The sequence below is a fragment of the Hemicordylus capensis genome, chromosome 6, assembly GCF_027244095.1.
Source record: "Hemicordylus capensis ecotype Gifberg chromosome 6, rHemCap1.1.pri, whole genome shotgun sequence".
Taxonomy (NCBI): Eukaryota; Metazoa; Chordata; class Lepidosauria; order Squamata; family Cordylidae; genus Hemicordylus; species Hemicordylus capensis.
In genome coordinates, this window is record NC_069662.1 from 145,376,537 (window position 1) to 145,402,531 (window position 25,995).

Genomic DNA, 25,995 nt, shown 5'->3' on the forward strand with positions numbered 1-25,995 from the left:
GAGAATTCTTGTATTGCCTCTTCCAATTTAAATGTTTGTAATGTTTTGTCTTGTCTGCTTATTTCAAGCTGCTGGGAGTCCAGAAGAAGATGAAATGTATGAAGCTGCCATCATAGAAACAAATTGCATTTACCGACTAGTTGATGATAAGCTTATTCCTGATGATGATTACTGGGGGAAAATGCCCAGGTGTACATTGTTAAACTCAAAAGAGGTATAGTAAGTGACGTTTTTTAATGATTTAATATCTAGATTGTGAGTCCTTTGGCGACAGGGAACCATCTTCTTTCCTATATAAACCACTTTAGTAACTTTTGGGGGGGTTGAAAAATGGTATATAAGTAGTAGCAGCATTTTAAAGTTCAGTAGCTCTTCGGGTGCTCCAGAAAACTGGAGGTGCTCACAAATGCTGCCCGTGTGACCCATTTCCCAGGTTTCCCCCCAGGGCTTGGTTGCATCAGACCTGATCCTGGATCCAGAATTAGGTTTAAAAGTTTCCAATTCAGCATATCCAAACTTCAAGAACCAGGCACTATTGCAGTATGTAAGTGTGGAGTTCAAAAGTATATTTTTCCAACCAGAGGAAATAAAATACTTGTGCAAGATGGTGGAGCAGGGAGAGAACTAGAAACAGGAGGTACAGTATGGATGGGAACTATTAAAGGAGCTAAACGTGTTAACATATATTTAGGAGCCTTTTATATTTTGTCTGAAAGACAACCTAGAGCAGAAATAAGCATAAGGTTGCAAATGCACAGTCCATAATGTCCACAGATTGAACCTCCAACACCCCAGGTCCTGTGCTTAATTTGATTCCAGGTCCTGTGCTTAATTTGATTCCAGGTCCTGTGCTTAATTTGATTCCAGGTCCTGTACTTACTTTGTTTGCATCAATTCATTAATACTTACATTGCTTCATTAATTAATTACATTGATTGGTATGTCATATGCATCACCTCTACTTATTATTACACAGTCTGTGTTACAAAGCAAAACTGTTTACTCTCCGTTCCTCTTCCCAGCTGCACTGCTCCCTTGATGCATTGTTTTTCTCCCACCCCCCAATCCACTGCAGGTCTTAGTGTTTGATTTTGGTAGCGAAGTATATGTTTGGCATGGGAAGGAAGTCACGCTAGCACAACGAAAAGTGGCGTTCCAGTTGGCCAAGCACTTATGGAATGGTACCTTTGACTATGCCAACTGTGACATCAATCCTCTGGATCCTGGGGAACGCAATCCCCTCATCCCAAGGTATCAAGTCCCATAACCTTTAATGCTGACATTGCTCTTCATATTGGTGCCTCCATAACATATGTTGGGAACTTATGGTTCTGAATTGCTAATATATCTGAGCTCTGTGCAAACATTATGTTGTATGTCTGTACATATATACACATGTTTATGTGAGTGACTTTATATCCGTTCACTTTAAAAGTGTACCTGGGTACAGGCCCCTTCAAATGCATTGTAATGGCAGGAAGGCTGCATTCAGACATTGCACCAAACCTGAGTGACGTGTGGCTGGGGTTTGTGTAATTGCGTATCTGAATGCATGAAACCGCAGTTTGGACCCTAACTCAAACCAAGGGTTCACTCACCAAACTCCAGTGTGAACCCTCAGTTTGAAGTGAAATTTGCTGCTTGGGCCTCAGGTTTGCAGCTGCCTCCATAATGTCTGAATGCAGAACTAGAGGCAGCTTTCCCTGGAACCGGGGTTGAAGGAAGGAAGCTCCTCCCTCACTCTGTCCTGATTGGCTGCCCATCAGTCAGAGGAGGAGGCCCAGCAGCCAGGTCCTCCTCCTCTTTGTAGTCTCAACAACTGCAGAGAGGAGGCCAGCACTTATGTCTGAATTCAGACAAGTAAGCTCATTCGGTGGCATTCTGGGGATCCCGGTTCTGTATTATGTCTGAATTTGGACGAACTGTATGCGTACATTGAACATAAAGTGTGAATAACTATGTGTGGACATCTGTACATGTGTACACTGTACACAGATTATACGTGCATTTTTAAAAAAATGTTTACATTTGTATCCCTTCCTCCAAGGAATCCAGAGTGTTGTACATGGTTATTTATATCCTCACAATAACCCTGCTAGGTTAGGCTGAGAGATAAGTGTCTGGCCCAGAGTCACCCAGTGAGTTCCATGGCTGAATGGGAATTTGAACTCAGGTCTCATTTACCATGTCAACTCTCATGTGTTTGTGAGAGAAAAAGATGGCCTTTGGGTTCACCTTGGTCACTCGTGCCAAGATAGCGAGGAAATAAGTATGGAAAAATAAGCCATTTGGGCTTCCTTTTTGCATTGTTTGTAAAGGGTGTATATCCCTTTGCTCTAATACTTCACTTTTGCAATCCTGCATCAAAGCTGCAAAAACGGTGTCTTCATGGAATCTCAAGTGTTTGTAATGTTAAAAGTTAGGGATTATGACTAGAGTGAAGCAAAGTGTGCTTGCTATTTTCTCTTTAAGCTTTCTTGGCTTTTATTTAACAGGATCAAATGTTAATAGATATTGAAGTCTTCTCTGTTTCTCTGCATAGAAAAGGACAAGGACGACCAGACTGGGCTATTTTTGGCAGGCTCACAGAACATAATGAGACAATATTATTTAAAGAGAAATTTCTGGATTGGACTGAACTGAAGAAACCTATTGAGAAGAACTCAAGTGAATCCCCTCAGAAGATGGTAGCATTATTTTACTTATTTATAGGCTGCATTCTCACAATCACAATAATCCTGATAAAAGAATTAATCAAGATTGCTGAGCCCCATTGTGCTGGTTGTGAGAACACAGATTTCCTGGGCAACGCTGGTCAGATGTGTGGTTTAAACCACATTTAACCAGGCTTGAGAACTAGAATCTGATTCTGGTTACATGTGTCCAGGAAATCTGTGTTCTCACAACCAACTCTGCAAGGCTCAGCAATCCTGATTAACTCTTTAACCAGGACTGCCATGATTGCGAGAACTCAGCCATAGTTTTATATTGTATGTAATGTTACATGTGTATTACTTTTATCTATCTTCTGTATATTTAATTCTCTAAGGCATACCCGTGGCTAATTCCATGTGTGGCAGCTCTCGCGAGAGTTTGGAGAGCTGCCGGATAGTCACAGGATGGGTGGGAGGGAGGAAAATGGCAGCTGCGGCCAGTGAAGAAAACGCCGCCTGGCTGGTAGTAGAAAGCGGGGGTGGGTGGGTGTGGCAGCAAGAAACAGGGGGAGGGGCACTGGAGAAGAAGCCGACCCGCTCGCCAGCAAGCCAGAAAGCAGGGGGTGGGCGGGAGAAGAATAGCGCCTGGCCGCCCAGAAAGCAGTGGGCAGGCCAGCCAGAAATGGGCGGACAGGAGAAGAAGCCGGCCGGTCCACCCAAAGGCAGGGGGGCAGGAGAAGAAGCTGGCACCTGGCCGTCCAGAAATGAGGGCGGGGAGGGAGAAGAAGCCCACCCACCAGCCCACTAGAAAGCGGGGGCAGGAGAAGAAGCCGGTGCTCGGCAGGCCAGCCGGCCAGAAATGGGAGGGGGCAGCGAGAGGAAGAAGAAGCCCGCCAGCCTGCCAGAAAGCAAGGGGGAGGGGAAAAAGAAAGTGAGGGGGGAGGAGAAAAAGGCTAAGTATAAATACAACATAGCCCTCAGAAGGCAAATTACTTTATATTAGTTCACCTAGAAAGCTTGTGAAAGGCATTTTACGGATGGAAAATTAAGCCTAAAAGATTCATTTGTTAGAGGCCTACCCAGTGAATTGCATTAGTAGGAAATTGCACTCAAGACTTGCACTGTAAACACCTGAATCGTACACTGTCTCTCTCAATTCTAAACTTACTCAATAATTACCGTGTTTCCTGTGCCTTGCAAGCTCAAAGGAAATCAAATTTTCATGTGTGTGTCTGCATTTCATCATTACAAACATATGGCTCTTCTCCTTTGGTTCACCCTGAGTTTTGTGTTATTTGTGATTGGCAACTGAAATGTAATTGTTGATCAATATATGTGTGCTTCTAGTATTGTGATAAGTGCTTTAAATTGTTCTGGCTTTAATGGGCTGGGCCGTCTAAGGTGAAACTGGTTTGTGTCTTGTTACAGGAAGAAACTAGGCTTGGCACTAAACCTTATGATGTCATGCTAATGGTACCAGTGCCTGAGACAACAGTTGGCACAGTCTTGGATGGCATGAATATTGGCCGTGGCTACGGATTCATTGAAGGAGATGACGGAAGGCAATTTGAAATTATCACCATCTCTGTGGATGTCTGGCATATCTTGGAATTTGATTATAGCCGGCTTCCTAAACAAAGCATCGGGCAGTTCCATGAAGGAGACACGTATGTTGTCAAATGGAAGTACCTGGTGAGCACTTCAGGTTAGTGAAATGTCTGAATCCTCAATAATGAGGTATTGATATGCTTGAATTAGGTAACATTGATCTGTGTTGCTTGCCATGATGTGCTTAAGCTATTCAAGCACATCAGCAATTGATTTTGTTCTTGGTATTTTAATTTCTGGAAGACACCTGGCCATATATTGCTTCTTAATTCATCAGATGTGTAGTCGTAAGGGCCTTAAATTTAAATGATGCTTACTTTATCAAACCCCAAAAGTGGTTCCTGATCTCTATATCACTGCCAGGTTCCAGTGCTTTATTTATAGCACAAAATAAATAAATAAATAACCAGAGGCTACTTATGAAAACAACGTATCAGCAATTTAGTGTTCTCTGTTCATATCAGACAGTATCAGTTTGCTGGAGAGGGTCTAGTAAACATCATAAATGCTTCTCTGAGGGCGGGTAGGAGGTCTCCATGTCTTAAGGAGGCTATCATTAGTCCATACTTGAAAAAACCTACATTGGACCCATCAAAGTTAGGCAACTATAGACCCGTCACTAATCTCCCATGGTTGGGCAAGGTGAATGAGAGGATAGTGGCCTCTCAGCTCCAGACAGTCCTGGAGGAAGCTGATTATCTAGACCCATTTCAAACTGGCTTTTGGTGGGCAGGTAGAGCCTGCCTTGGTCGGCCTAATAGATGATCTCCGATAAGGTACTGACATAGGGAGTGTGACTCTGCTGATCCTTTTGGTTCTCTTGGTGGCTTTTGATACCATCACCATGGTATCCTGCTGGGTCTCCTGAGGGAAGTAGGATTAGGTGACACTGTTCTACAGTGGTTCTGTTCTTACCTCTCTGGTAGATCCCAGGTGATGGCGCTTGGAGACAGCGCTGCTTTGGTGATGGCGCTGCTTTGCAAAGCAAGAACTAAAGTATGGAGTTCCACAATGCTCCATACTGTCCCCAGTGCTCTTTAACATCTGCTTGAAATGGCTGGGAAAGATCATCAGAAGATTTGGTGCAGGGTGTTTTCAATATGCTGATGACACCCAAATCTTTCTCCCTATCAACTTCATCAGGAAATGGCATTACTTCCCTAAATGCCTGTCTGGAGGTGGTAATGGGCTGGATGAGGGATTACAGACTGAAGTTGAATCCAAATAAGACAGAGGTACTGATTGTGGGGAATCAAAACCCAAGAGATGGTTTAGATCTGCCTGTTCTTGGGATCCAAAACTCTCTGGTTTCTCAGGTTGAAGCAGTGGCCAGGAGCACTTTTATCAGCTTCAGCTAATATGCTGTGCCTATTTCTGGAGGTAAATGACCTTAAAACAGTAGCATATGCTGGTGACCCCCAGGCTTGACTACTGTAATGTGCTCTACCTAGTTGGTCCCTAGGACAACCCGAAAGGACCATATAACACTGATTCTGAAAAAATTGCACTGGCTGCTGCTATGTTTCTGAGCAAAATACAAAGCACTGATTATTACCTCTAAAGCTCTGTACAGCTTAGGTCTTTGTCATGAACCCTGCCGCATATTAAGATCATCTGGGGAGATCCAGTTATGGTTGCCGCTGGCTCGTCTGGAGGCAACTCAGGGCAGGGCCTTCTCTGTGGCTGCCCCAGGGCTTTGGAATGCACTCCCTGTCAAACTAAGAGCTTCTCCATCTCTGCTTGCTTAAAAAAAACACAACCCTTAAGAGTCACCTGTTTTCTCAGGCTTTTAATTAAAATTAATTTTAAACTGTTTTTAACCTGTGAAAGTGTGTTGTTTCACTCTGTAAAACTTGTTTTTATTCTGTGAAAATGTATCGATTGCTTTTTTATTTTTATATTGTAATTTGGATTGTGTACACTGCATAAAGATGTATATATCAGTATATAAATATGACAGATAGATAAATACAATATCTCTGCATTTTGGAAACCCTTTTAAAAGTTTCCTCCTTAATTGGACTTTTGTCTAGAAGAATTGCCCTCCATGCAGTTCCAACTGTCCAACTACATGTCTTCCTAATATTACTCTGAATCCAGGAACAAAATTTTAGCTGTCAAAGGCTGGTATAATATAGAAAATGACACACTTTTATCTGGCAGCATGGTAAGGATGCATAACATCATATGTATCCACTTGCTTCAAATTATGTCACTTACATTTCTCCTAGAACTTTGGCCAGCATCCTAATATCAATCTGCAGAGGTTTTCCTCTATATGTCTTTATGCCTGCCAGAGATCATTTAGGCACCAGTTCTTTGGAGAAACAATTTGCACTGCTGTGATTAAACGCTCGTTAGCTTAGCACTGGAAGTGATGTCAGAACTGGGCACGTGCACACTTCAAGTTATAGCCTCTGCTGACTTTGCTTTGCAGTTGGAAGCCGGCAGAAGGGGGATCAGCAAACGAGGGTTGTTGGCAAAGAGAAATGTGTCTACTTCTTCTGGCAAGGCAGGCATTCTACTGTCAGCGAGAAAGGGACATCTGCCCTGATGACTGTGGAGCTGGATGAGGAAAGAGGTGCTCAGGTGAGGGAAGTATTATGGCTTTGAGATTCTTCCATCTTCAGTACTATGCAGATTTCCAGGGTGGGTTGAAACTTGATGTTGTGCTGCTATTCAGCATTTTGGAGGTAGGAACCACCAGTTAACATTTAATAAGTCTGTGAACATAGGAAACTGCCATATACTGAGTCAAACCATTGGTCCATCTAGCTCAGTATTGTCTACACAGACTGGCAGTGGCTTCTCCAAGGCTGCAGGCAGGAGTCTCTCTTAATCCTATCTGGAGATGCCAGGGAGGGAACTTGGAATCTTCTGCAGGCAAGCATGCAGGTGCTCTTCCCAGAGTGGCCCCATCCCCTGAGGGGAATATCTTACAGTGCTCACACATGTAGTCTCCCATTTGAATGCAAACCAGGGTGGAACCTGCTTAGCAAATTGGATAATTCATGCTTGTTACCACAAGAACAGCTCTCCTCCTGCCTGCTAGAAAACTTACTGAAGCATACCTTTTTAACAGTCTGAAAAGGTGCCTGTGTTTGATTAACAACGTCAGCAATTAGCTGCCTCAAATGTTCATGAATTAAACATATGTTTACTAGTCTCCTGAAAACCAGAAGAGAGGTAGTTTGGCTGATTTCCTTGAGTTAAAAAAAATCCCACTGCAGAAGAGTCATCAATGAAAGGGCCCTGCTTTTTGTAACCTCCCCCTGCCCCTTTAAAGCCTGAAGAATTTTGGATGTTTGAAGCAGAGTTCTAGATGTTCAGATGGTCTTAGTATATAGGTACCCAAGCAGTCCGTCAAATAGTTGTATATAATAATGTTTAACATGGTTTTACAAAAAGGACCAGAATCAGTTTGCATGACCAGAATTAATTCTCAAATAATTCCAACACTTTTCAGGTGCAAGTTCTTCAAGGAAAAGAGCCACCATGTTTTCTCCAGTGCTTTCAAGGTGGAATGATTGTTCATGCTGGGAGAAGGGAAGAAGAAGAAGAAAATGCACAGAGTAAATAACTTCCTTCAATTTTTGGGTTTGAAATAAAAAGGAAGACTTGTAACATGTGAATATCTACCTTAATAGACCCTGGTTCAGTACACACTAGGATTTTATCTGATCAGCACCTGTTTTGAATATTGGGGTTCAGCCCTAGAAAATGTAGTGGGTGTAGTATGGGAAGGTACATCTGAGCATATGCAAATTTCCATTCCCAACAATTGGGTAGCCATATTTGGCTTGCTCACCCATAACTGGGATTAGGTACAGAGCTCTAAGAACGCCTTTCCTTTGTTACGGAATAAATGTTTGCCAATTGTTCTAATGCATCTCCCTTTTCAAGTGGGCTTTCATTATCCTTTTTAAAAGGATTCTTGTTCCTGCTTGCTGCACAAAGCAATATAAACATCAACAACCAATCACCTATTAAAAGCCTTGGATAATAAAAAGATGTTTTATACCTGGGACACCACCACTGGAAAAGTCCTCTCCCTGGTCACAACCCACCTAACCTCTGACATCTAGGTTTACCTGGGAGAGGATCTCTAACCTAGGACTTAAATTCTGGGCAGGTTCATATGGAAGAAGGTGGCCCTGCATTTACACCGGTCCCAAGGCTTTGTGTTCCTCCCAGCAATATAATAATTAAACAAGAGATGGTGCAAAGGGGCAAAACTCTTGAGAAGAGCTAATAAATGGCTTGGGGGTAGGAGAGTGAAGCAACGGCTCCTTCTTCTGCAGTGCAGTTAGAAACATAGGAAGCTGCCGTAAACCAAGGCAGACCATTGGTCCATCTAGCTCAGTATTGTCTACACCACGGATTCTCAGCGTTGAGTCCCGAGATGTTATTGGACCTTAATTCCCATAATCCCCAACCAAAGGCCACTGCAGCTGAGGATTATGGGAGCTGAAGTCTAATAGCATTTGGGGACCCAATGTTGAGAATCCCTGGTCTACACAGACTGGCAGTGGCTTTTCCAAAGTTATGGGCAGGAGACAGTCTCTCAGTCCTATCTGGAGATGCCAGGGAGGCAAAGTGGAACTTTCTGCATGCAGATGCTCTTCCCAGAGCAGCCCTAACTTACAGTGCTCACACATGTAGTCACCCATTCAAATTCAAATCAGGGCAGACTCTGCTTAGAAAATGGGACCATTCATGCCTGTTATCACATGACCAGCTCTCCTAACTATTGCCAGCTGTGCTCATCCTGATAAGGTTATCAGTAGTCAATGGGCCCCATCCAGATATGAATTGCAGGTGTAAGGAGCACTGATACAGAAGATGTGATACTTACAAATGCCTTGTGGCCTTCAGTCAGCTCAACTCATGTTTGGTCCATTGGCAGCAGCTTACCTTGGGAGCAGCCTTGGTGATGCATCGTAACCTTCCATTGTCCATGCCCACCACAGGTGACTGGCGATTGTACTGTGTACGAGGGGAAGTTCCCCTTGAAGGAAACCTGCTTGAAGTCGCCTGCCACTGTAGCAGCCTGAGGTCCAGGATGTCAATGATCGTTCTCAACATCAGCAAAGCCCTCATTTATTTGTGGCATGGCTGCAAAGCTCAGCCACACACAAGAGAAGTAGGAAGAACGGCTGCCAATAAAATAAAAGAACAGTAAGTTGCAACTTTATTCTTTTGCAGTTATTTGTATTGCCTGTCAACAGTTCCTATAGAACTCTTACTTTCAGCCCTTTCAGAAGAAATGGAAGACTGCCCTTTTTTATCCAGGCTTTTGGCCAATGAGTGGCTCGCGGCTCCCTCTTTAGGATGTAGCTGCAGATGTTGTTGGACAACAACTCCCATCACCCCAGCCACTGAGCTAGTGTCCATTTCCCCATCTTGGTACAAGCAAGTTCCGTAAATTATGAATTGTGAGAAGTAGTAGATTCAGAACGGAAAAAATAATCAATTCATTCGAGGACCTCAAGTTTAAGTAGTATGAGATAAGATGAAAAGTTCTTTCTTAGTCCATTTTCTCCACAAGATGCATAGTCTGATAAGCTCCTCAGACTTGGGTTTGTTTTGAGGTTCTTATGGAAGTTTTATGATGACGCGTATCTCATTGCTTGACTGCTCTGGAATCTTAGGACAAAGGGCTGTATAAAAATATAAAAACAAAAGATGACTAAGTGATAGGGGGACATGAGAGGAGCTTATCAGACTATGCATCTTGTGGAGAAAATGGATTAAGAAAGAACTTTTCTTCTTATCTCATACTACTTAAACTTGAGGTCCTCGAATGAATGGATTATTTTGTCCATTCTGAATCTACTTCTTCTCACAATTCATAATTTATGGAACTTGCTTGTACCAAGATGGGGAGACTAGCTCAGTGGCTGGGGTGATGGGAGTTGTTGTCCAACAACATCTGGAGACTCAAGTTTGACAATGCCTGGATTCACAGATCTATCACAGATCTATCAGTAGCTATATAGGACCTCCAGATTCAGAGGCACTCTGCCACTGAATACCATTTGCTGAGGAAAAAACAGTGAGATAAGAGTACTGCTTTAATCTCCTGCTTGTGGATTTCATGGAGCCATCTTGGTTGGCCGCTAGGATGCTAGACTAGATTAACCTTGGATCTGATCTAGCAGGGGTCTTCTTTAATTAAATTGGAAAATTATCACAGAATATACTGCTAAGCTGATGTCATATGCATGCATGGAAGAGTTATAGATTGATGAGAATGATTGATTAAGAGGGAATAGCATTCATTGGTAAGTGGTTCTTCCCTAGCATTGTTCTCAGTCTTTTGTCAAGGAGATGGTGTGTGAGTCTGCCTTGATAAGAGTTTCTGCTTGTGTTGCAAATACTGCATTTTTAAATTTTTGTTATGGTTGAGTAAATCTTTTCATAATATAGCATTCAAAATAATACTCGGTGTACAAGAAAAAACAATAATACATTGAGTTACCCTCACCCCCCATCGTATAACTGTTCCTGCAGTGTGTATAGCCAGTTGAAGCCCATATCTTCAAACACATAACCCCAATATAAATCCCCCCAAACACAAAATACCAAAAGGAAAGTAGCAGAGAAGAGAGAGATGAGCTCCAATTACAGTCTCAGAGAGCCCCAGTTTCCACAAGATAACCATCCCAATGCATATAACTCCAAGAAGTGCTTCCTTGTTTCTGTGTGTGTAAGGTTGTGAAGCTGGTCAGAGACTGAAATAAAGACAATGAATGAGAAGCATTTCCATATTTCCTGCAATAAATCATCACTTTCTCTCTCAAAGTACAGTAAATGGTTTTTTCGCATGCTGCCAAGATCAACAAATCAGTTTCACTGCTCCACTGCAGGAGATGCTTTTTATTTCCAATTTTGAAATATTAATATTTCATTTCAGATGTCCGTTGGAAGCAGGATTGCACAGCAGTAGCAAAGTGACAATTCACGAATGTGATGAAGGTTCAGAGCAGCTGGGATTCTGGGATGCTTTAGGAAGGAGAGACCGGAAAGCATACGATTGTATGTTACAAGGTATGGCACTTCTGGCTCTCCTGTGTTGCTCTGTTAGATGATGATGATGATGATGATGATTTTTTCAGACAGGATAAGTCTTACAAAACATGCATCATAACAAATAAATGGCAAAATGCTTTCATTGTATAGTACAATAAAACCTTTAGATACCTTCGAACACTCAGATTTAGGTAAACTTACTACAGAGGGTGTGTGTTAAAACTTTGGGGAAACTCTTGATAACATTATCATATTAGCAATAAAATATCATGAAATGATGTGGAGGGTTGCCAGTTCTAGACAGCCAAGATTTTCAGGCAACATGGAAGACTTACCCCATTACCCATCTTCTGTAACAAGGTTAGTCCCAGTCAGTGTTCCCTCTAACAGGGATTCCCAGATGTTGTTGACTACAACTCCCAGAATCCTCAGCTGCAATGGCTTTTGCTTGGGGATTATGGGAGTTGTAGTCAACATCATCTGGGAATCCCTGTTAGAGGGAGCACTGGTCCCAGTATTTTCAGCTCATTTTGACATGTGGCACAAAAATGTAAAATTGAAAATGTTTGTTACTTTTAAAACTATTAATGTAACTCCTTTTCTTTTTTAAAAAAACTATTATTAAAAGATCCAGGAAAGTTCAACTTCACCCCCCGCCTGTTCATTCTGAGTAGTTCTTCGGGTGAGTTCTTGGCCACGGAGTATGTATATCCAGCAAGAGACCCCTTGGTGGTCAATTCAATGCCATTCCTGCAGGAAGACCTCTACACAGCTCCCCAGCCAGGTAAGTGCACATAAATTTGTGCAGTATTGATAGTGAGGTGAAGCTCTGCATGTAAAATATCCAAAAAGCTCCTGACCTTTAGAAAGCGTGCCTGCCCAGACGCACTGCTGAGCCTTGTAAACTGCCCAAAGACATGCAGGTTTCGGGTGGTATACAGATATGATACAATACAATATGATTCAATTAATTCATTTGCTTCATTTGATTTAAATAATTAATTAAAATAATTTCTCCCCAAAAGTTGCAGAAGCAGGACTTGCAAAGCACTAGCAACACTCCATTTAGTCCAGCATTCCAGCTTCCCACAGAGGCCAACTAGATGCTTCTGGGAAATGCACAAGAAGGCAAGAGTCCTTCTCTGCTGTCGCTTCCGCAGAACTAGTACTCAGTGGCATAATGCCTCTGAACCTGGAAATAGCATAGAGCCATCATGGCTAATGGCTGTCCATAGACCTGTCCTCCATGAATTTGTCTAATCTCCTTTTAAAGCCACTGGTCGCCTTCGCATCCTGTAGCAGTGGGTTCCATAAGTTAATGCATTGTGTGAAAAATACTTTCTCTTGTCTGTCTTGAATCTACTACCAATTAGTTGCAGTGAGTGAATGTAAGAAGAGCCCTGCTGGATCAGGCCCAAGGCCGATCTAGTCCGGCATCCTGTTTCCCACAGTGGCCCACCAGATGCCTCTGAGAAGCCCACAAGCAAGAGATGGAAAGTATACCCTCTCTCCTGCTGCCATTGCTCCCCTGAAACCAGTAGTGTTCAGAGGCATCCTACCTTCATACCTGGAAGTGGCCTAAAAACTAGTAGCCATTGATAAACCTTGTCCTCCATGGATTTGTCTAAGCCTTTGAACAAATAAGCATGAATAAGTCCAAGCTGGTGGCTATCACCACTACCTGTGGCAGAGAGTTCCATAGATCACTTATGTGCTGTGTGAAAAACTACTCCTTCCCCAGATGTGTGATTGACACTAATTCTTTATTTTACCTGTACAGCCCTTTTCCTTGTCGACAATCACCATGAAGTGTACCTTTGGCAAGGCTGGTGGCCTATAGAGAACAAAATAGCTGGATCTGCCCGAATCCGATGGGCTTCTGACAGAAAGTGTGCCATGGAGACCGTCCTCCAGTACTGCAAAGGTAGTGACAAATAAGCAGAACTTTGCACCTAGCAAACTGAGGCTGGCAGAGTAAGCCCTGACTAAGGCTGAGGAAAGAACTAAAATCCAGATTCTCCCAAATTGTGCATTGGCCCAAACTAGCTCTTGTGAGAACCTTCTCTTCTTGCCTTCCACCTTTGTCAACTGTGCTTTCCAGGCACATCAATTCTGCACTCCAGTGGAAGGTTATTGCCTTTCGGCTTTTACTGCCTTTAACCAGCAGAATCCCAGCAACAAGACTGAACTGCAGCAAAAACTATAATGTTCCTAACTGTGTTGAGGAGCTACGTCTAACAGCCCCCTAAACCTTTTCTGTTTAAATAATATGGTTGTAAAGTGAGAGAGTGGAATGTCTGAAATGATCCCCCTGCTGCTTAATCTCCACGAATTGTGCCTGATGTATTGTGTGGTGATGGTGTTTTTTTAAAGTGCAGGACACTCAGTGAGAAGTTGCAAGATTTATAATTCATTTACAAATGTGACACCATATCTCTTGGTTTAAATAAGAACTGTGGGTGATTCTCTTACTAACAAAGTTATTGTGTCCCTGCTCCCAGTGGTATTAACAGTCGTCGCTTAGGGTTCATGCTTTGCTTCAGCAAAAGCAACTTATGTTTAGGTTATGTATTCTTGCCTTTAACCTGTCATGCCCTGTTGAATTGGTTTTTCTTCTTCTGTTCTTGCCTTGTGGTAGAGCATCTGCCTTGTTCCAGGTTCAATTCCTGGTATCTCTAGGCTGGGAAAGACTCAGCTTGAAACCTTGGAGAGCCATTGCCAGTCAGTGTAGACAACATAGGAAGTTGCCATTTACTGAGTCAGACCATTGGTCCATCTAGCTCAGTATTGGCTACCCAGATTGGCAGCGGCTTCCCTAAGGTTTCAGGCAGAAGTCTCTCTCTCAGCCCTATCTTGGAGATGCCAGGGAGAGAACTTGCAACCTTCATGCAAGCATGCAGGTGCTCTTCCCTGGGCAGTCTCATCCCCTAAGGGGAATTTCTTACAGTGCTCACACATGTAGTCTCTCATTCATATGCAACCAGGGTAGACCCTGCTTAGCAAAAGGGACCAATCATGCTTGCTACCTGGTCTTGTGAGAGTCTTTGGGAGAGCTCTCCTGGTCTTGTGAGAGGCCTTGTCCATACTGAGTTAGATGCAGGGCTGTCCTTAGAGAGCCCTGGCAGGGTGCGGTGCCCAGGTCAAATCAGCCAGTGTGGGGGCCCCTTCCAGTTAATTCCAATGGAGGTTCAAAAAGTGGGGCCCGGTCGCCCTGCTTGCCATGCCCTAAGGACAGCCCTGGTTAGGTAGACCAATGGCCTAACTTGATGTAAGGGAGCTTCCTGTGTTCTTCCTAGTATAGTCCTAGGGCATGGTCTGAAGGCACAGAATGCAGCTTCCTTGCTTGAAGCTAAACAGGCTTGGGTCTGTCCAGTGCATGGATGAGAGACTGCCTAAGTACTCATGGTTCTTCTGGGTGATCTCTGTCCATCACACAGCTGGGCTTCATCTGGAAAGTGAAGGTCCAATCAGGAGTTTACAAGCTTCCTCTTCCCTCTCTTGAGCGGTACTCCTCCCCTTCATGCCTATGAGGTCATGTGGCTCATCCTTACCACCTTGGTTTTTCGTTGTCCACCAAGAGTTCTACATCTCAAGCTAGTCAGAGAGTTCTCTTCCCTCCTGTCCTTTACATGGAATTATCTCTTTTTCTTTTCTTTACATATTTTTTTCCACTCATCCTTCTTGCTACATTTCTACCTTTCGCCTTTTTGTTTTTGCTTCAGTTCCCCCTCTCCCCTGTCCCTCTCCTCAGGGCTTCACATCCCTTCATGGTTTATGGCCACAGAGACTACCTTTAAGCACTGCACTAGCTGTCAGGCAAAATTCCCTACTTCAGATGGGTGCCAGCTTTGCTTTCTTGGTCTCAGGGAAGCCCAAATCATGCGGTTTTTTGCACATTGCCAAAAGCTGGCCCAGCAAGCGCACTGAAATAGGCTTTCTAGACTGTGGGCTGTGCTTTGGGAGTGTGCCCTGCTTCACCCATCTTCTATGGACACTGCTGGTTTTGACAGCTCCTTGCGCCAGCTTACCCCTGAGGAGCCTATAGGTACCAGTTATAGGACCTTGCATACTGAGCTGCTCCCTCTTCCTACGCAGCTCTATCTATGGCTCCTCCACGTGAGCCCCTGCGCCCGGCTTCCTTGGCACCAGCATTTTGTTTGGCTCCATGGGCAAGCGGCTAAAGACCCACTCCTTGACCGGGTCAGGCTGCAAAAAAAGAAGACGACAACTCCTTTCCAATTGCCTCACATGGTGTCTGTTGCCAGCTCTGCCACAGGAGACTCATCCTCTGGCACCTAGGAAGAAGACATATAAAGCACCTCTCCTCGGTACCAAGCACCTCTCCTCGGTACCAAGTCCTCATGTGATGATACCACCACAGTCTTCCTCATTATCCAACAGGTCCATCCACACATTATGTCAGACTACGTCTCGCTCTAGATCATGCTCTTCTCATTATTGGAGGTCTTCGGTTTTGCCTTGTCACCACCGCACTGTTCGTGGGCAACAGTGCTCCCCTCCGCGACATAAGGATAAGGACAGATTCCAGCCTCCTCCATCTGCCCGCCAAGGGCCTGCACCTCCCTCCACAGGGATGCCATGGGAATCTTCTCTGCCTGCGACTCCACCTGTTCCAAACCAGGTGGGTCTGGCATTCCAGCTACATCTATCGCCTATCTGATAGTCCTACCCCAACCGACAAGTTTTTCCAGTCATCCAACTCTGACCATGCCTCGTTCTGGACATGCCTGACCTGTCCCCTGGTTCCACACCTTCGGAGTAGGTTGAAGACACTAAACCTGCCTCTCCTTCAGAAGACCTTTGCTCAGTTGCAGAACAAGTCTCCAAGATGGCTCTGGCTCTAAAACTTGAGGACTCCATGAAGCCCTCCTCTAATCCCAAGAACGCAGCTTGGGGGTACTACTGGACCCGGCTCTGCTTTTGGAAGCTCAGGTGGAGGCAGTGGCCAGGGGTGCCTTTGCACGTCTTTGGCTAGTGCGCCAGCTGCGTCCCTTTCTCGAGAAGGCAGATCTGGCCACGGTTACCCATGCCTTAGTCACGTCACGGCTGGATTACTGTAATGTGCTCTGCGTGGGGCTGCCCTTGAAGAATATCCGGAAACTGCAGCTAGGGCAAAATGCGGCAGCTAGGATTTTATCCGGAGCGGCCTGATAGGAGCACATCACACCCATTCTGAAAGAGCTGCACTGGCTGCCAGTTCGTTTCCGGGTCCAATTCAAGGTGCTGGTTTTGACCTTCAAAGCTCTTAACGGTTTGGGCCCAGGGTACCTGAGGGACTGCCTGCTCCTAAGGGTTGCTGCCTGCTTGACGAGGACATCTGAGGGGGCTCTGCTCCAGGTGCTGACAATGAGGGAGGCCCGGCTGTCGTTTAGTCGGGACAGGGCCTTCTCTGTTGCTGCCCCCAGACTTTGGAATGCTCTCCCGGTGGCTATTCGCTCCATTACAGCTTTTAGACTCCATTACAGCTTTTAGAAAGCTTGTTAAATCTTGGCTTTTTATCCAGGCTTTTACATTATTGTTTTATTGCAGCTTCTATGTGTTTTTATCTGTGTATCACTTTTATGCTTGTATTTTATAGATTTTAAATTTGGTTTGTTTTTATATTTTTAGCTTAATACTTTTATATTCATTTTATTGTATGTTTTTTAAACTTTTGTAAACCGCCTTGTGATTGTTTTTAATGAAAGGCGGTATATAAATGCAACAATAAATAAAATAAATAAATAAAATATTTGACTTGATTGATGCTGTTGGCCTTCCCATGAATTTGGATTTATTTAAGATAATCCAGTCCTGCTGGGAGAAGTCTTCTTGTATCCTGCCTCCAGTGATGAAGCTTGCAATTCACCCAGCTGTGTGATGGGCAGAGACCACCCAGAAGAACGTCGGGTTGCTTACCTATAACTGGGATTCTTCTGGTGGTCATCTGCCCATTCACACACCCGCCCATCCTCCCCGCTGCGCTGTCTCCTGTGACAGATGACCACAACTAGGTAAGTGTGAGCCACATGACCTCATAGGCATGAAGGGGAGGAGCTTCCACTCAAGAGAGGGAAGAGGAAGCTTGCGAACTCCTGATTGGACCTTCACTCTCCAGATGAAGCCCAGCTGTATGAATGGGCAGATGACCACCAGAAGAACCCCAGTTACAGGTAAGCAACCTGATGATGCCTTGTTCCCTGAAAGAAAGGTTGACTAAAAATTTAATATTTTATTTTATTTTTATTTATCTATCTCATTTGTAGACTGCCAAATGTATGCAGCTCTAGATGGTGTACATATTTTAAAAATACAACAAACACCAAAATATTTTCCAGTATAAAAACCCATTAAAACAGTTTAAAATATTTTTTAAACTACAAAGCGGAGAGAACAGGTGTGTCTTAAGGGTCTTTTGATTTAATTTGAGTGTAGTGTATATGTATCCTGCCTTTCTTCCAAGATGAAACTCAGGATTATGCGGTTCCCGGGTGGTTTCAGGACTGTTCTACTTCAACATGGTTGCTGCATCATGTGCCCCCAAACCAAATTTAAAAAATGTGTGTTAATCTGGTGAATCTTCTTTAAATGATGGGAAAGGGGGCTGGGGGTAAGCCAATCTGTATGAAGGCTGGCTTATAAAATCTAGTTCCAGACATTTTGTTGCACTGTAGCATCACCAAGAAATAGAAACCCAAACTGGGCTATGCAAAGAAGCTGTACCAAGCCAAGAAGAGCAGTTTTATTTTCAGTGAAATGGGGTCTGCAGAGAACAGGTTTTAGTCCCCAACCCAGTGATGCCCCTAGTGCAAGGCTTAAGGAATTCCCGAAGACAAGGAGCCTTGGCACACACAAAAAAACACCCCACAACTGTGGCATCTAGACTAGGATACCCAGATGTAGATTTTAAGTTTAAAAAAAAACACTTTATTTTTCTGAGGCAGCCCTGTTTCTGTTCTAAAGCAGATAGAAAGAAGCCAATTTATGCTCCCTCTCCACAATGTGGTGCAGTGAGGAAATGCTTGACTAACAAGCAGAAGGTTGCTGGTTCGAATCCCCGCTGGTGTGTTTCCCAAACTATGGGGAATACCAATATCGGGCAGCAGTGATATAGGAAGGTGCTGAAAGGCATCATCTCATACCGCGCAAGAGAAGGCAATGGTAAACCCCTCCTGGATTCTACCAAGAAAACCACAGGGCTCTGTGGGCACCAGGAGTCAAAATCGACTTGACGGCACACTTTACCTTTACCACAATGTCCCTCACAAAGTCTGGTAATTCTGTCAGGTGTTCATCGTCCAGCTCCTACCTTTGGGGGCTGGCTCTGAGATCCAGAGAAAATGTGTTGAGGCCTGCTGTAGTGTACCTGCCTCCTTTTCTCCGTAGAAGGGAATAATTCAGATTTACAACGGGAGACACCACATTTGGGAACCGTATTGCAAAGAGAATGAAAGCTGTGTAGCAGTTCCGAAACTGGACAGCCCATCCCTTACTGGTGTAGGGAACCTGTGGAGTGGCCCTGTGTACAGAAGAACCCCCCCACCTCTCCCTCCCTCCCTCCCTCCCTCCCTCCCTCTCTCTCTCTCTCTCTCTCTCTCTCTCTCTCTCTCTCTCTCTCACACACACACACACACACACACACACACACACACACACACACACACACACACACACACAACCTGCATCAGTCTTTGCAATATATAAAACTGTCTTTTATGCACACACGCACACCACCTGACCCAATGATGGGATTTTGCCAGTGTGAAATGAAAAGCACCGATGAAAATGTTCTTCCTCTCACAAAATAAAACCATCCTGCCAGATGGCTAAGCCCACATTAGAGAATTGCCTGCTGCAAGCCCTCTTCCTCCTGCAGCTCTCCAGCACTTAGCAGAATTGCAAACCCTACCATAGAGGGCAAGAGCCTGGAGCAGGGAGAGGGACGTGGAGCATTCAAACTGGACTTGGCCCATGTGCAAGTCTAAGTTGCAAATGTCTGGACTTGTCTCTGTTGACTGTAGGGGTATCTCTGCCAAATTCAGGCAGCTTCCACAGTTGGAGCCAGAACACTCAAATACTGTGAAATGCACATTTTGGAGGTGTTTTGATTTTTGTCTGGTGGAAGATCTCTATGAAAAGGACTACGATGATAATTTCTCCACCAGAGGCAACTCTGGTGTTATTAATACCACTAGTTTCTATGGATGCTTTCCCCAGACTGAGGAGGCCAGCCAGCCATATAGAGTCTTCAAAAATATTTGTCTACAGCCATATATAGTGGGTAAAAGCCTTTATCTTGGCAGTTGCTGGAAAATCCAGCCTTTCTTCCATGAAACAAGGCGGCATATGCATAGTTCTTCAATGTTCTCCCATCGAGGCACAGGCAGATTTGGACCCACTTAGCTTCAACAAGTTTGCTGCATCAATCACCTCTCTCCAAAGCATGCTGTCGTTAAATCTCTGTTAGGGTTGAGAGAGGCTTCTGCCAGTCAAGGTAGATGTTCCCCGCTTCGTCAGTCAGTATTCTGGCTCCGTATCAGGCAGCTCCTGACATCCTTTATATATGTTCTGTTTACAACAGAAAATTTTGTCCTGAGGTGGCTAATTTACAAAGTGGGGAGGAAGGGAGATATTTGTTTTGACAATCTTTTTTTGTCCTTTGATTGTTAATAGGAAAGAATGTAAAGAAGCCACCTAAATCTTACCTAATTCACGCTGGTCTGGAGCCTCTGACATTCACAAATATGTTCCCCAGCTGGGAGCATCGGGAAGACATTGCCGAGATCACAGAAATGGTAAATGAACCCTTGGCATCACCTCTATCTCTTTTCTGTGTCCTGTTCAACACTGTGGGGAATGCGGGTGAATCATGCTGGGAAACATTTTAAAATCCAGGGGATTAGCATGGATCGGAAGCTTCAAGCATCTAGGGGGGAGAAAAACAAGCCACCAGCATAACTGGGTTTTGATTGAGGTTTTATTGCATATTCAGTTTTCCAGGACTCAAGGACATGTTTTAATGTTTGAAGAACTGAGAGTTCTAGCTAAAAGATTTATTCATTGGAGTCTAATTGCAAAATCTCCGAGCTGATTGGGTAATGGAATAGGGACTCGTGCTTATCTCTCTCAGAAACCTGCTCTCCTGCTCTGTTTCAAGCCAAGGTCTGCAGTAGTTCCAGCTTCCTTTTGAAAATATAGCACACTATTTTGATTAGAAATTGGAAGATTAGAATGAAAAGTGAGTGCAGTGACGGGCAATGTAGGGATTTTGTTGTTGGTAATTAAAGTCTTTCCCTGAGTGGGTCACTATTTGGCCTGTTTATATCTCCATCACCATCCTCATACGTGAAAGGAGAGTAGACTGTTCAAAGCTCCTAGGATAAAAGACACCTTTTGTGTACCTGTGTGAAAGAGTGGCAACTTACTGCAAGTCACTTTTATTCTTGCATCACTATTGCTATGTTACTTACTCACAATCTTGGAGCTGAACCTTGCAATGATTGTTAGAACTGTGAAAATGAACTTATCAGGCCCACAGCCAGATAAGCAGTCTAGAGGCAGAACATAATAGGAATGTGCAAAAAATTTTGGGCACAGATTGATCTGTGCCCGAAATGAGCAATTTCGGGTGATTCGGGGCCGAACCGAATAACCCCCGATGTCCCCCGATATTTTTCAGGGCCGAGCCGAATCACCCGAATTTCGGGGCCGAAAAATTCGGGTGATTTGGCTCATGGCCGATTTTGGGGGATTTTTTGAAGTTTTAGTGACTTTGGGGCAGTTTGGGGGCATAGAATGGGATCAGGGCAAAAAGAATGGGGTGGGGTGGTATTGCCTTATGGATGCAGGCTACCATCCCAATTTCAGGGCGATTGGACAAAGGGGTGATTTGGGGGGAATTTTTGAAGTTTTTGTGTCTTTGGGGCAGATTGGGGGCAGAAAGTGGATCTGTCCCAAAAGAGTGGGGTGGGCTGGTAGAAGTGCCTAATGGGTGGAGGCTACCACCTGTCCCCAATTTCAGAGTGATTGGCCAGAGGGCTGGATTTTGTTGATTTTCTGAGGTTTTTCTTCATAAAGTGCTTTGTGGTAGATTGATTCATTCATCATATTCATAGTAAATGCAAGTGTGAAAAAGTGAAAGTGGGGTCATGAGAGTTCTTTAATTGAAAAAAATCTCATTTGCTATCATTGAATGAGAATTCACACCTCAGAAAATAAGGGAATAACATCCCTTCAGAAAAACTTCTGAGGTGTGAATTCTCATTCAATGATAGCAAATGAGATTTTTTTCAATTAAAGAACTCTCATGACCCCACTTTCACTTTTTTCACACTCTCACTTACCATGAATATTGAATGAATCAATCTACCACACTGCACTTTATGAAGAAAAACCTCAGAAAATCAACAAAATCCAGCCCTCTGGCCAATCACTCTGAAATTGGGGACGGGTGGTAGCCTCCACCCATTAGGCACTATCTACCAGCCCGCCCCACTCTTTTGGGGGCAGATCCACTTTCTGCCCCCAATCTGCCCCAAAGACACCAAAACTTCAAAAATTCCCAAAAAATCAGCCCTCTGCCCAATCCCCCTGAAATTGGGATGTTAGCCTCCACCCATTAGGCACTACCACTCCACCCCACCCTTTTGGGGCAGATACACTTTCTGCCCCCAAACTGCCCCAAAGACACAAAAACTTCAAAAATTCCCAAAAAATCACCCCTTTGTCCAATCCCCCTTAAATTGGGGTGGTAGTCTGCACCCATTAGGCACTACCACCCCACCCCACTCTTTTTGCCCAGATCCCATACTATGCCCCCTAACTGCCCCAAAGTCACTAAAACGTCAAATATTCCCCAAAAATCAGCCCTTTGCCCAATCCCCCTGAAATTGGGGTGGTGGCTTCCACCCATTGGGCACTACCACCCCACCCCAAAATTTTGCCCCTGGGCCCTTTCCCTCCCGAATCGATTCAGATTCGGGTTAAATCCAAATCCGAACCGAAGCAAGGGTGATACGGGTGGCCCATATTCGGTCACAAAACAGAACAGGGGTGATTTGGTTCAGGTCCTGAACCGAATCACCGAAAATCCAAATTGCACACCCCTAGAACATAAGGCTTGAATCCAAGACTGCAAGATACAGTCCATCTCTGTTTACTTGGCCATACGGTAATGTCTGGCTGGCTCGTCTGATGACAACTCATAGGCGAGCCTTCTCTGTAGTTGCCCCAGAGCTGTGGAACACACTGCCTCTGAGATTAGAGCTGTCCCATCATTGTTGGCTTTTAGGAAGCAACTAAAGACACATCTCTTCAGCCAAGCTTTTTAACTATTTAGCAGCTTTTATGGATAGTTATTTTAATTTACAACAATGAAACAAACCAAGAAATCTTAACGCAATTAAAACATGTAAACAGTGCAAAGTGCCAAGAGACTTCAGTACTAGGCGGTATACAAATATGTTAAATAAATAAATTATGGGAATTGCAGATCAACAACAACTGTAGGGCCAAGGTGCTACAACCCTGACCTAGATGGACTTGGTATAAGATAATTGCCTGCATTCAAATCAAGATACGTCTCTGCCTGAATAATGCAGGGAGCTGAAATGTGCAAACTCCACAGGGATTTATTTAACTGTTCGATGCTGTTTTTATTATATCTATATGTTTGTTTTAAATTTTTTTATCCTGCCTTTCTGTGTTTAAAACCGGATACAAGGCAGCTAACATTTAAAAATATAAAGTACAATAAGAAAAGAGCAGCTTATACAATCTAAAACGGTCTAAAAGCAGGTGAGTTTCACTAATAAAAAATTACTTTTAAAGCTTTGTGAAACAAAGTGACACTTTAGTAGGATCAAAGCGGAAGCCTGCTAGACCTCCCTAGGGAGGGAGTGCTACAAATGTGGTGTTGTCGCTGAACAGACCCTGTCTGTGGTACCTGCCAAACGAATCTCAGAATCGTAGCAGAGCCTCTGATGCCCATCTTAGGACTCAGGGAGGTTTGTATGGGGAGTAGGCTGTCCCTGAGATTTAAGGGTCTTAAATCCCTTACATGGTCTGGGGCCAGTATTTTGAACTAAGCCCCGAAGCGAATAAACACCCAATGTAGCTGGTATAATATAGGATTAATGTGGACCATTGGCCTGGTCCCAACCCAGCATGCTGGCTGCTGCATTCTAAATCTATTGCAGCATCTGAACTGTCTTAAAAGACAACCCCATGTAGAAGGTATTGCACTACTCTAACCTAGATGAAACGAGCAGGAGTCACTGATGTCTTTTCTAGTTTACAGTGTGCAAAGCATCTTGTAACCGCAAAATTCATAAAATATTACATCACAAAAAACTCCTATTAACACAATCCTAACACACCAAGTAGCAACAATGAAACAACCAATACCATACAAACCCCAAACAGCAGTAAAATAACAGAAACTGATAGAACAGTTCATGGATTTGCCATGGAAAGACTTTGTGGTTTAACCTGGCTCTTGAACATTGCAAGTGTGGCTCCCTCACTTGTCTGGGAAGGACATTTCAAAAACAGAGTGTCACCACTAAAAAGGCCTCCCTTCTTTCTAAGGATACCACCTACCTCACTTCTGAAGCAGAGGAACCCAGGAAAAGGTTTTTGTTGCAGATCTTAAAGATCAGGCAGGTTTAGCTAGGAGAAGGTGGTCCTTCAGACACCTGTGTCCCAATATCTTTTGGGCTTTAAAGACAACACCAGCACTTTGAATGATGCTAGAAACAAACTGGTAGCCAGTGCAGATCTTGTAAAAACTGACAAAAGATCATTCAGTGAGTATCTGTCAGTATTATGGCTGCCATGTTCTGAACCAGTGAAAATTTCTGAAAATTTCTTTGAACCCAGCAAGCTGCTTGATTCAGTTAAGGGTTGATTCTTGCCTCCTAATGACTTCCCTTCCATTCTCCCTCTCCCTAGGATGCTGAGGTTTCTAATCAGATAATCCTTGTAGAGGATGTGTTGGCCAAACTCTGCAAAAAACTGTACCCGCTGGCTGATCTCTTAGCAAGGCCTCTCCCCGAGGGAGTAGATCCATTAAATCTTGAAATCTATCTTTCAGATGAGGACTTTGAGGTAAGTAGGAAGAAACAAAGAAAGAGTTGCACCAAGAGCACCCCCACCAAGACATTGGAGGCATTGCCAGAGCATCCTTTCCCTTTATCACATGGGGCATGTGTGTTCATTTGAATCACTCCTCTACGTAGTCTCCAAATACCTGTTTAAACTGAGGAGTGATTCAGATGAATGCCTCTGCCCCACCATGTGTTAGATGCTCTGACAAGTTACTGATATATCCTCTTCCAATGTCATGGTGGGTGCGCTCTCAATGTGACCCTTATCACGTGTGCCAGGCTGCATACTGACCATACTGACCCACAGTTATCGGTGCATTTTTCATTGCTTTGCTATTTTGAAATACAATGGCGTCGTCTTCTCAATCATCTGCTCCTTTTCTTCTGTTTTCAATTCAGGCTGCATTAGAGATGACAAGAGAGGAATATAATGCTCTGCCTTTGTGGAAACAGGTGAACCTCAAAAAGGCAAAAGGACTCTTCTAAAAAGCATGTTAGATGTACTCAAGGGCTAATGCTGGAGTGGGGTCTGTCATTCCCAACACCTCTTGGACTAACAACAGCATAATGAATGGATGTGCATCAGTTTTCACCAAGCAAGCAAGATGCTGTCTGAAGTTACTAGATTTACTGCCTATTCTGAAGTCATGTAATATTGTAAATGTGTGAGAGAACTCTTTGCAAACTCCTTATTTTTTGGACTCGGAGAGCAAATAATGTATATGAATTGTGCTCTTCTTTGTAACTTTAGCAGAGGCTTCTCAGACTTCTGGCTACATACACTACTCGCCATTGAGTTTTGAAGATGTTCTCTTTGTAAAGTGTTATTTTGTTAAAGCTGTGGATTTTCAAAATAACTTATATTTATGCAAAACACATAGGACGAGGATGTATTTAACAATGCAATGCATATTATTCACTTTCGAGACTTCCGTCAAGAAAGAATTTCAGGAAAGTGGTTGCTTGTTCTGAATTAGTTCAAACCATTGGTATGCTATCTCTCGAGCATTCTGAATGGTTTCCCTCTGTAATAGGCAATGAATTGGTCTCAGTTGCTGCTTCAGGTGCTAAACTGAATAAAGCGTCATGTGGGTTTCTTAGGAAACTCTCTGAATCCAACTTTGATATACTTTGATATCCTAAAAATGTATAGTGCCTTGTTTTTTTGTGTACAGTTTATATACAAAAAGATTGGTCTACTTTTTGAAGAGGGCTCAGAACAGTCTCCTATGCTCTACTTTTATAATAGTAGAAATTAAAACATCTCAGTTTCTGATAACTTGTAAACATGAAATGTCTTTTGTGATAAAGGCTTAAAACAAAGCTTCAGAATAAACTCTTAGCAATGCACTGACTTGTCCTTGTTCTCATCCATGCATTAAATAACTATCATAAGTGATCTTGTCAAACCATCTCAGAGCAGGAGCTGGTGTTGTGGTAGCAAGCATGACTTGTCCCCTTAGCTAAGCAGGGTCTGCCCTGATTGCATATGAATGGGAGACTACATGTGTGAGCATTGTAAGACATTCCCCTTAAGGGGTGGAGCCGCTCTGAGAAGAGCATCTAGGTTCCAAGTTCCCTCCCTGGCATCTCCA

General features: G+C 43.7%; 1 protein-coding gene across 28 annotated transcripts in view; it reads left to right on the top strand.

Annotated features, from left to right (window-relative positions):
• SVIL (supervillin) overlaps positions 1-25,750 on the top strand; it is a 208,902-nt gene extending 183,152 nt beyond the window's left edge. For all 28 annotated transcript variants that reach the window (XM_053261296.1, XM_053261277.1, XM_053261280.1 and 25 more), the window contains 13 exons: positions 69-214; positions 1,076-1,251; positions 2,543-2,687; positions 4,083-4,359; positions 6,700-6,851; positions 7,729-7,834; positions 9,233-9,440; positions 11,179-11,312; positions 11,923-12,078; positions 13,075-13,218; positions 19,968-20,089; positions 24,246-24,401; positions 24,800-25,750. In XM_053261296.1, the coding sequence (XP_053117271.1) occupies positions 69-214; positions 1,076-1,251; positions 2,543-2,687; positions 4,083-4,359; positions 6,700-6,851; positions 7,729-7,834; positions 9,233-9,440; positions 11,179-11,312; positions 11,923-12,078; positions 13,075-13,218; positions 19,968-20,089; positions 24,246-24,401; positions 24,800-24,886 (2,009 nt within the window). In that variant the 3' untranslated portion in view covers positions 24,887-25,750. The remainder of the gene's footprint in view (positions 1-68; positions 215-1,075; positions 1,252-2,542; positions 2,688-4,082; positions 4,360-6,699; positions 6,852-7,728; positions 7,835-9,232; positions 9,441-11,178; positions 11,313-11,922; positions 12,079-13,074; positions 13,219-19,967; positions 20,090-24,245; positions 24,402-24,799) is intronic.
• The last annotated feature ends 245 nt before the right edge of the window (positions 25,751-25,995 follow it).